At 43.3% G+C, this 11532-nt stretch overlaps 1 protein-coding gene across 1 annotated transcript in view; it reads left to right on the top strand.

Annotated features, from left to right (window-relative positions):
- The first annotated feature begins 484 nt into the window (after positions 1-484).
- Positions 485-11532, top strand: part of HECW1 (HECT, C2 and WW domain containing E3 ubiquitin protein ligase 1) — a 217796-nt gene continuing 206748 nt past the window's right edge. The window contains exon 1 of the mRNA XM_014946961.1: positions 485-546. Within this exon, the coding sequence (XP_014802447.1) occupies positions 520-546 (27 nt within the window). The 5' untranslated portion in view covers positions 485-519. The remainder of the gene's footprint in view (positions 547-11532) is intronic.

Here is an 11532-nt window from a genome sequence, read left to right as displayed (position 1 = left end):
TTTGCTTCTGGTCCCCACAAGTATCCAAGGGCAGCAGTAAATCGGTGGGAAGCAGAAATGCTGCTCAGCTGCTGCCCATCTCAGCTGACTCCCTGCGAGGGTTTTACAAGGTGAAGATCCATTGATGGTGTTTCTTGTTATACCCAGGCCTCTTGTTTTCGTTCCGTTTGTAAGTTAAATGATTATGATGCTTAATCTTACAGGGTCTGAAAAGTTTATTGTAGTTAACACCGTTCTCATGTTTTAATCACCTGTTATTTCAACATTGAAGCGTGTGACAGCGTCCAGGTCTGGTGGAACCTAATGCAATACGCTGTTAACGTGGGTAAGATGCTCAGTGCCAAAGAGTGAAGTAAATAAATGAATACAATGTTGGCAAAGAGACAGGTTTTTCGTCGGAAAAAAAAAAAAAAAAGCAATGTTTTAAAATGTGGCTTATGTTGGTTATGGGATACATGCTGAGTTAACCTCATTGAACTTTTCCCCAGGAATTGATGCGCTTACAATTGGCGGGTCATTATGCTGCTCCACCTGTGTAGTGTTAAGGTCAGTGTGTTTTTCTGATTATAAAACCCATCCATACCATTCCATTATAAATCCACTACCATTCATATAATGGAATGTGCCAAAGCTCGGAGCTCGTTGCAGCTGCCCCCGGTCCATGTTTTAAGATCAAACAAAGCGGTTTCAGGTAATTTGAGCACCTTTTCAACAACACTTTTAATCAAGCTTCATTTGAAGATGATCTTTTGTTGGTTTTGTTTTGGTTTAGTTTTTTTGTTGTTTGTTTTCTTTTTTTTCTAAACTCCATCTGATGTCAGTGTTGGTTGTGTTTTGTGTGGCCTGCCCAAGAATTCTTAGCGAATCAAGACGTGGTAATTCTCCTAAAATAAACCCCAGCCAAGGGGGTGCTGGGAGCAGCAGGCAGCTGTGACCTGGCAGTTGCACGCATCCAGGCGTCGGCAAAGCACAGAACGCATCAACCTCTCACCTCCACAAGGCATTTTCGGACACCCGCAGCTTCTAACCGTCAATTAATTAATCCCTGAGCCATCCCGACACGCGTATCACGGTGGACACTAATGGTGTGAGGTGCAGGAATGTGTGGCCGGGCACTAACCACTCCCCAGGGGAGGCTGTGAGACAATGTGCATGCATAACACACCGCTGCCCTCCGCATCCTCCTGCACAGCTTAGTCTTCCCCGTTGCCATGCCTTACCAAAGACACAGCCAGAATGTGCACTACAGCTTCTCTGGGGTTATTTCTCTCACCGAAATGTCGTTACGGTTGGGGCTTTTGTTTTGTGTGTTTGCTTCTACGTTTTCCTTTGTTCCTAATCATCCAAGTGACTTTTCATTCCGCGAAGAGTTAAGAAGTCGGCCAACAGCCGTGTATGTAATAGGCCGTGATGTTCTTCCAGTTTCATGAGGATGTATCCTTTCTGTGTTAATTTTTGCACTTTGTAGAGCCTCAGGTGCTGGCAGTTTTGCTGGGGGATGATGTGGGGGTATTTTGAGCCTCTGTGCAAATTAAGCAGTGCTGTAATTGCTGTGGAAACACATGCAACCTCTTGATGATGACAACTGAGAACTTGTGTCCAACAGCACTCCTCCTTCCACCTCTCCGAGGCTGCAGACCCAGTGGTGTCCTCCACTAAATGCAGCGTGAAGCTTTCCCAGATGTATGTGCTGTACACGGGGGGCACAGTCCCACAAAATGTGGTGAAGGGTGATAGGAAGGCTCTTTGGTGAAAAGTAATCCTTCAATACTCTAGCTTATGGAAACTGTTCCCCACCTGACATTTCACATTACAGTAATTTGAATTTTGCAGCTATTACATCAGGTAAGTACATCTTCCTGCAGACCCAGTGGTGTCCTCCACTAAATGCAGCGTGAAGCTTTCCCAGATGTATGTGCTGTACACGGGGGGCACAGTCCCACAAAATGTGGTGAAGGGTGATAGGAAGGCTCTTTGGTGAAAAGTAATCCTTCAGTATTCTAGCTTATGGAAACTGTTCCCCACCTGACATTTCACATTACGATAATTTGAATTTTGCAGCTATTGCATCAGGTAAGTAAGTCTTCAGAGGTATTTGGCAGTTTCTTCTATCACTCTGGGGAAAAAAAAAATTACTATATTTCAATTAGGCCACAGTCCAAAACCTAAATTAAATATCCCCCCCAAAAAGATGATGCAGGTCACTGTAGGATCGCATGTTTTTTCTCAAGTTAAGAGTCTCGAAAGGAAGGGCACGTCTAAATAGCAGAAGGGAAATCACAAGGATTGAGAAGGGGTTTTTTTTTAATAAAACATAATACATTTTAATGCATAATACATTTCGCAGCATTTTCAATGTCAAGATTTCAAGATTCAGTGATGAATCTTTCCAAGTTTTTAACAAGTGCATCTCTCACTGCTGCATAAGTGTCTTAACAAATTTAGGTCCATAGGTACAACGCACGGGAGATGCTGGAGGTTGTATTAAATACCTCCCAGGAAGAAAGTAAATTAACTGCCTTCTGCAGCACGTTCAACTGACTCTTGATACTTTGGCTCCTCAGGGGAGTCTTGTTTAACAGAAGTTTGGTCCTCATTCTACATGGACAGCTGGATTCAGATGTGCCAAAGCGATGTAAACCATAAGTACTTGTCACAAGGTGCAGTCTATTAGATAGATCACCAGCTTTTCATTAACAAAATTCATTAGCTGAAAATGCAGCGCTGGCTCTGTTTCTACCACTCTCCTCTATGTGCGGAGGAAGAAACCAAACCACATTTTAAATTGAAGAAAAGCAATTCCTCAGTCCCCTGCCTCCCCTCCCTTCTCCTCATCCCCTATGAAAAATGTGCTGAGCTAAGTTTGCAGCGACGTTTCCAGCTGTTACTGGACACTTTTTTCTCCTTTATTGTCATTTTTAGGAAAGAACCTTAGTTTCCCTCTCAGTCTCAGCATGGACTACTTCAAGAAAAGCAAACCAGAGGCACGATTTAGGCTATGGCAGCAAACAGTGTGTACCTGTGGGGGCATTTCCTCGACCTCCCAGATAAACCTTTTGAGTTGCACGGAGGCATTTGAGATAAGAACCAGTGTTTGTTAGCAGGATGGAGACTTGACAGGGACAGGGCGTGCAGGATCCTTCCAAATCCTTGGGGAGGCCTGAGCACTATTTACAGCCCTGTGTTTAAGTACCTAATTTAGTTTCTTAAATTAGTTTCCCTGCGTATGCCCTGTATAGTCAACAGAGTGGAGTCCTGCTCCTAGCGGTACTTCAGAGCACCCTTTTCTCTCCTGTAACTGTATATCCTATATGGAGAAGTTAGCCTCACTCAAGCACCCAAATCTCAATGCAGGCTATGCAAGCCTAGAGTGAATAGGTAGAAATGCAGAAAAAAGAAAAAAAAAAGAGTTATGGCACAATCAAAATAAGGTCTCAGCTAGAGACGAGCTTGTGCTCTAGGACGTGGTGGCTCCTGGAAGTCATTCCTGGCTTTTAAAAGGTCTCTTCCAGATGAGACAAAGAACAGCGTGTAAACCTTGCGCTTTGGATTTAGTCCTTCACTGGGGAAGAGGGTGCACATTCATCCATTGCTTATAAAAATCAGCTTCTGGGTGAGCTTTATGTTACATGAGTTCTGCCTGTGGCCGCTGTAGCCCATGTGCTTTTTGCAGTACGCTGCGTGTTTACACTAAGGCACACAGCAATGTTTTATTAAAAAAAAACAAACACCCCACCCTTTAATTAGATTTTATCACATGTGGCGTTCATCGTTTTAATCACACAAGTTATTTATGGAAAAAAGATCTCCTGGTATTCCTATGCCAAACATTTTTAGTGCAGAGTTAGTTGTGATTTGTTTAGGAGTCAGTGTAGCAGAAACCTTTCAAACGTTCTTTCGCAATGGAGTTGTGAAGCAAAAATACACAACAGCAGAAGAAAATCAGTTATAGGAATTATATTTTAAACCGGGACACACGTAGAACCTCTACTGGAGGCTGTTTCCCTCCCGTGTATCCAAAATGAAGCATTTTGCAAGCCCTTTGTTTTATACTGCACCTTCTGCACTCGCATGGCCTTTCTTTTTAGTTAACGATAACCAAAAAGACACAAAGAGTGTGTTGTGAACCTTGCAGCTCTTCTCATATGTTTGTCAGATGGGCCGAAGAGCCAAAAGAACCACCAAAATCCATCTGGGTGCAAAAGGGCTGGCGGGTAGGAAGCGGGAAGGAAATTCCCCAAACTTGTCCCGTAGACTCTCAGCTTGGGCACTGGCGATCCCGGCAAAGGCAGCAGATGGGAAGCCATCAGTGGGAGGAGAGGTGGAGTTTGTGAGCCCTCGCTCTCCTAATGTCTTTTTAATTAGAGTAATATAAGTATTGGCTGGGATGACAGCTATAGCTTAATGGAGAAATTAAGAAATAGATTAATTTCTGGCACAGTTCCCTCTTCCTGTTTACGTCGGTCCCTATTTCCAGCACCAGTTTAATTGGAGGAACAATTATCTGTATTTGCTTAGTATCTGCCAGCCTTGTAAGGGAATAACTATACGTTTGGGAAAGCACAAGGGGGTTTAAGGGCACCAGCAAAAACAAAGATAGGACGATAGGATGAGGGGTAATGGTTTTAAATGGAAAGAAGGGAGATTTAGATGAGATATTAGGAAGAAATTCTTTGCCTCACCACCTTTGTGAGGGTGGTGAGGCACTGGAACAGGGTGCCCAGAGCAGCTGTGGCTGCCCCATCCCTGGAGGGGTTCAAGGCCAGGCTGGATGGGGCTTAGAGCAACCTGGTCTGGTGGGAGGTGTCCCTGCCCAGGGCAGGGAGGTGGAATTCGATGATCTTTGAGGTCCCTTCCAACTCTAACCATTCTGGGATTCTATAGGCGTTGAAAAACAGCACAATTGAATAACGCTGTCCAACTCCAACCATTCTATGATTCTATAGGCATTGAAAAACAGCACAGTTGAATAACGCTATCATTCACCCTACTTGGAAAAGAGCACTTGCAAGGAAATTTGGTGATAAGTTTGCTATTCTTCCTATTAAATTATGGAAGTAGAAGCCTGTGAAGATGATACTTTCCATCTAATTTTCAGTATTTAGGAATTTAAAAATAACCCAAATGACCCAGTGGGACAGGATCTGCCTCAACATCCAACAGGAGTCTTTGCATTGCATCCAAGACACACGAGATCAGGCCTAGGCTGAGTTCACCTCAGAGGAACTGAAAAGTTTTTCTTGGATCCATACCCACATGTGCAAGCTGCTGTCTGTGCTAGAGAAGGGTACGTCGATGACATCGGAAGCGATGTCTGCACTACGTGCCTTTGGAGTTTTGATGTGGCTTTAAAATAGCTTGCCTTTGGAGTTTTGATGTGGCTTTAAAATCTCGGATTCTATAGGCGTTGAAAAACAGCACAATTGAATAACGCTGTCATTCACCCTACTTGGAAAAGAGCACTTGCAAGGAAATTTGGTGATAAGTTTGCTATTCTTCCTATTAAATTATGGAAGTAGAAGCCTGTGAAGATGATACTTTCCATCTAATTTTCAGTATTTAGGAATTTAAAAATAACCCAAATGACCCAGTGGGACAGGATCTGCCTCAACATCCAACAGGAGTCTTTGCATTGCATCCAAGACACACGAGATCAGGCCTAGGCTGAGTTCACCTCAGAGGAACTGAAAAGTTTTTCTTGGATCCATACCCACATGTGCAAGCTGCTGTCCATGCTAGAGAAGGGTACGTCAATGACTTTGGAAGCGATGTCTGCACTGTGTGCCTTTGGAGTTTTGATGTGGCTTTAAAATAGCTTCACAGAATCAAAGAATGGTTTGGGTTGGAAGGGACCTTAAAGATGATCTAGTTCCAACCCCCTGCCCTGGGCAGGGACACCTCCCACCAGACCAGGTTGCCCCAAGGCCCATCCAGCCTGGCCTTGAACCCCTCCAGGGATGGGGCAGCCACAGCTTTTCTGGGCAACTTCCCTTCAACTTCTCTTCTGGCTGTCCTCAGCTAGAAACTCATGGGCCTTGAAAGAATCTGAGACAAAAGGCTTTATAATGTCTTTTTGGTAAAATACAAATATGCTTTTGACTTTCAGGATTTCCATACTGGGCACCTCTCTTGCTTCCACAGTATTTTGCAGCTTCACCCTTGCATGACATGCAGAAATATTTTGGTTTTGATATGCACAAATATTTTTATTTTAGTGGGAAATTCAAGTCTCTTCTCAAAATATGGCACATCTCTTTAAAGCCAACAGAGAAACTGGCTGAAAAAAATTCCATTATTTTGTGAGATTGAGTATGATAAAAGACTAATTAAAATCAATGAATGTTTAATTTTATTAATATTAAACCATTTACAGAGCTAGTTGCATAATGAAAAAAAAATTACAATGCACCGGGAAAGCTCTGTCAAATATGTTATCTCTGACTCTTCTACAAATATATACTTTAATTGCATTGGGAATTTTAAAATGAAAAACAGAAATGAGATATTTTTTTTTTTTGCACTTGGCAATTTAAATTAGCCCGTTCTTCATGACGTGTAAGTTTTTTGCCTCTGCAAATCTCTTTGCTTCTTGAAGAAAAATTACACGCTTCATGCCTCTTTTAACAGGGGAGGAAAAATTCACACCAGATTTACTTGTAAGCTGGAAATCTGCCACGAAATCGAAATGCCTTTAGTTTCATTTGTAACTAAACTTTTCCACCAGGAACTCTACCACGGAGTACTGATGAGAAAGAATGGAGCTGGAAAGGAAACAGTGCTGCCTTACACTTTAGATCAGGTCCTGTTTCCACTCTAGTTGCTTTCATCAGGCTTCTATTGCGGTTTTGTAATGGCTTTTAAAATATAATAGTGCTTTTTTTGTTTTGTTTGTTTTCCCTGCAGATTTGTACACATGAGGAAAAATCCCTCGTGTGAGTTATCAATGAAATCAATGAGGCTGGGTATAATTTTTACAGCCCGGCTTCCTGGGCTGGTCAGGCTGCTCTGATTGCACTTTCTGTCTTATCTGTCGCTCCCTTCCCTAATTGCTTTTGAAGCCGCTGGCTAATTTCAAGTGAAACAGAGAGGAGTAGTTGCCTTTGAGATAATTACGTTTCTCAAGGTCTTGGGGGCTGTGGAGAAGAGGGAGACCCGAGTCAGGGCTGGGGGAAAAGCAGGTAGAACCTGTGTGTCACCCGCTCCAGCAGCTGGGACCGGTCTCTTTTCTCAAGTCACAGGCGACAGGACAAGAGGAAATGGCCTCAAGTTGTGCCAGGGGAGGTTCAGGCTGGATATTAGGAAAAATTTTTTCACTGAAAGGGTTCTCAGCCATTGGAATGGGCTGCCCAGGGAGGTGGTTGAGGCCCCATCCCTGGAGGTGTTCAAAAGACAGGTTGATGAAGTGCTGGGAGGTATGGTTTAGTGATGATGCTCCTTGTTTGTTGTGGGGGTGTCTATTTTTGTCAGTCAGGTTGACGGTTGGACAAGATGATCTTTAAGGTCCCTTCCAACCTAGAAGATTCTGTGATTCTGTGATTGTCTGTACCTTTCCTTCGGGTGTTTTTTTGCAGAGGAATGGACAGAAAATGCTGTGACTTTAGTAGAGGTTTGGTGGTGATGGAGGATAGAGCTCTGGAGGAAAAGAGCTTCATTAATTCCACTGCTAACAGGGCTGCTTGGTTTTGTTTCCAGGAAGGCTTTCTGAATCGGACCTGAATGTCTTCAATACAGACATTCGGCCTCTGGTTAAAGGTTAGAAAAATACAGCAATCAAGTTAATTTATCACTAATATTGAGAGAAAAAGTACCAGAAACATTAGTATGTGGCCATTAAGCTAATGTGTTACAAGTGATAAATTCGTCAAATTAGTGCCTTTGGTGTTTGCAGGTCTTACACACAAATGAATCCTTGAGGTGCTTGAGAACCCCTAATGGAAATAGCCCTTCAGAAATCAGGTTTTATCCTCGTTGACATCTCAGTTTTACTGCCAAAGGTTAAGTTGAGCAACATCTTATCCAGCAAGTAATAACCATCCATTTAAAATTAGCTTCTGTGGACCGAAGCACTATTCATTGATTTGTGCACGGAATTGGCCCGTGGGCAGTTCTTGTAATCCTGAGGAGAAGGGAGCTGAGTCCCACACCACGACCTCCAAGCAGGGTATGGCCGCTCGGGTGGCCACTGCTTTGCTCATGACCATGGGCTGGGGGGGTCTTGGTGTCTCTTCAGAACTCTGGTCTCACCCCTGCACAACCAAATAGTTCAACTTGCTTACTTGGGCAGGCTCCTCTAAATACTAATTAATTAAACTGTAGACTTTCATTGCAATGCCCTAGAACCTAATCCTTGATGGATTTAGGACACTTCCTTGACAGAGGGGTTGTTACAAGAAAAATAGGTTAAAACAGATTTCTCCTTTGGGCCTTTAAGTGCAGTGTTAAAAACGGTAATTACTTCTCTTCTGTGAGGCTTCAATGTCAGTGAAAAAGCATTGGGTTAAGTCTAACTAATGGTCCTCATTAAAATTAAGTGAAACTATGGCTTGAACCTTCATCCAGAACAATTCTTGTGTCTGTGGGATAGTGAAATACAGCTTTTCCAGTCACCTTTGCAGATGTTCTTCCTCTTTGAAAGCTTTCACGGGACCTTTTGAACACAGGACCACAAACCCTTCTGAACTGGAGTAAAAGAGAAAAAAGGAACTTAGAACCTCACACACTCATGTGAGCAGACTGTGAGACATACCTGTACATGGAATTGTGTGGTACAACATAGTCCTCCAGTTGTTCTGGGTGGTTTCTGCTGGGAAATTTTGCTTCGTGCCCATTCTTGCCTGGAAACTAGCGGGCTACTGTTCATCTAGCCTTGGCTAGCTTGAAAACCAGAAAACCTTCAACATACAGCTCAGAATGGTCTTACAGTGACCTGGAGGAAAACAGAGCCCCTTGTGTCTGTGGGATAGTGAAATACAGCTTTTCCAGTCACCTTTGCAGATGTTCTTCCTCTTTGAAAGCTTTCACGGGACCTTTTGAACACAGGACCACAAACCCTTCTGAACTGGAGTAAAAGAGAAAAAAGGAACTTAGAACCTCACACACTCATGTGAGCAGACTGTGAGACATACCTGTACATGGAATTGTGTGGTACAACATAGTCCTCCAGTTGTTCTGGGTGGTTTCTGCTGGGAAATTTTGCTTCCTGCCCATCCTTGCCCGGAAACTAGCGGGCTACTGTTCATCTAGCCTTGGCTAGCTTGAAAGCCAGAAAACCTTCAACGTACAGCTCAGAATGGTCTTACAGTGACCTGGAGGAAAACAGAGCCCCTGATCACAGCTCTGTTCTCTCATGTAGAATTGCTGATCACAGCTCTGTTCTCTCATGTAGAATCGTTTCACAGAAGCACAGAATGACATGGGATTGGAAGGGACCTCTGGAGATCATCTAGTCCAACCCCCTGCCAGAGCAGGTCCATCCAGAGCAGGATCCACAGGAAGGTGGCCACGAGTGTGTGAATGTCTCCAGAGAAGGAGACTCCACCACCTCCCTGGGTGGCATCTTCCAGGGCTCTGCCACCCTCAAAGTGAAGAAGTTCCTCCTCATGTTTAGGTGGAACTTATTATATTCACGTTTCTGTGCCCTAGATTGTTTAGGTGGAACTTCTTATATTCACGTTTCTGTGCCCTAGAAAAAGCCACCAGATGTTCTCTTTGTAAAATCTGAATCTTGTTCCTCAACTGGAGACTGTAGTATCAGAACTACTCATTTCCTCTTGGGATCATTTGCCCAGTTTTTTGTTTTACTTTCTTGTGAATATAATTATAGTAGCAATTTATTCTGATTTATACAATCAAAACATAAGCAACTTTTAATAAAGATGAAACAGTAAATAGCAGTCTGGTTTGGAGATAGGTATCTGAGGCCAGTTATACCTGCCCAGGAACAGAGAAATCTCACCCTTTAAACTACCCCTTGTGGCTTCTGTTAGTGTTATTAAGCTTTTAATGGCGTCAGGATTATTTTCAAGAGTAAAATACTGGATTTGAGGCATTACTATGCATAAATCAGCTTTTCTTTACTGTTTTTCAGCGCAAAAGAGAAGCTCTTGATCCTCAAAACCTTTGTTATAATAGTTTTTTTTTCTCTTTAAAAAACCCACCGTAATGAGCTTTAGATATTTTCAAAAATTTAATTAAGAAAAATATGGGGATGTTGTCATAGTCTCCCCAAGAGTGTACAGACAGAAGAAGTCAGCATAAGAAGCATGCTTAAAGGTGGCAAACTCTTTAACAGGTTTCAATCTGCCCACCAGTGACATCAGACAAAAACCACCCAGTAATGATGAATATGCTTCAGTGTCTGATGTTCCAGTTTAAATCCATGAGGATTTTCTTTTGAAAAAAATGAAAAATATGTTGGATTCTGTTATTATAATTCCATAGGAAAAAAAACCATTCAGATATCATGGTCTAAAAATATTATTATATTTTAAAATAATCCTAACCCCTCAAGTGACAGATCTGTTTCTAGGTCTTGAGATCTCATTCTAGGAGCAGTTGCTGTGCTGTGTGTCCTGAAATGCAACTTGCTGCTCTACGTGTTTCTCTCCTGTGTTTTCCACCAGAATAGGTTGTAGCTGGATGAAAATGTTTGAAGTGTTTGACTTAAAATATGAACTCTTGATTTTTCAGGTCTGGATTAGCCCTTGTTAACAGCAGCTGTTGACATCTATATGGGTTTTCCTTTGCTTTACAAAGTCACTTTGTTCCACAGTTGAGGTCGGGGCGGAGGGGGAGTTTTGCCTTGAATTTTATTGGAAGCAGGATCAAGCACACCCAACTGGATGACATTTGTGTATTTGGCTGGAGGTAATATGATAATAACAGGAGCTCTGTAGCCAATTAATTTTAAAATGTCAGAGAATATTCTAGTTCTTGTTGAAAGGTAGAAGATGGAGCTGAGGGCGTGCTCCAAAGCCCGTGTCTGGTTGAGAGACTGGTTTATTGTGATGGTTTGTTGTTGGTTGTGGATCAAAGGGGTGGTTGATGTAGGCACTAACGCTCACAGCCTGCTATGATAATACCTGCCTGCCTCTGCCCTGCCTCGCTGCCCGAGGAGGTTCAGATGCTGACACTTCAAATCACTTTTCTTTTTTCTGAACATGAGCCAGCAGTGTGCCCAGGTGGCCAAGAAGGCCAACAGCATCCTGGCCTGTGTCAGGAACAGTGTGGGGAGTCGGGCCCGAGAAGTGATCATCCCCCTGTACTGGGCACTGGTGAGACCCCACCTCGAGTACTGTGTCCAGTTTTGGGCCCCCCACCACAAGAGGGACATTGAGGTGCTGGAGCGGGTCCAGAGAAGGGCAACGAAGCTGGTGAGGGGTCTGGAGCACAAGTCTTACGAGGAGAGGCTGAGGGAGCTGGGGTTGTTCAGTCTGGGGAAGAGGAGACTGAGGGGAGACCTTATCGCTCTGTACAAGTACCTGAAAGGAGGCTGTAGAGAGACGGGGGTCGGTCTCTTCTCCCAAGTTACAG

This window comes from Calidris pugnax, unplaced genomic scaffold, assembly GCF_001431845.1.
Source record: "Calidris pugnax isolate Ruff unplaced genomic scaffold, ASM143184v1 scaffold71, whole genome shotgun sequence".
NCBI lineage: Eukaryota > Metazoa > Chordata > Aves > Charadriiformes > Scolopacidae > Calidris > Calidris pugnax.
This window is presented reverse-complemented; position numbering and strand designations above follow the sequence as displayed.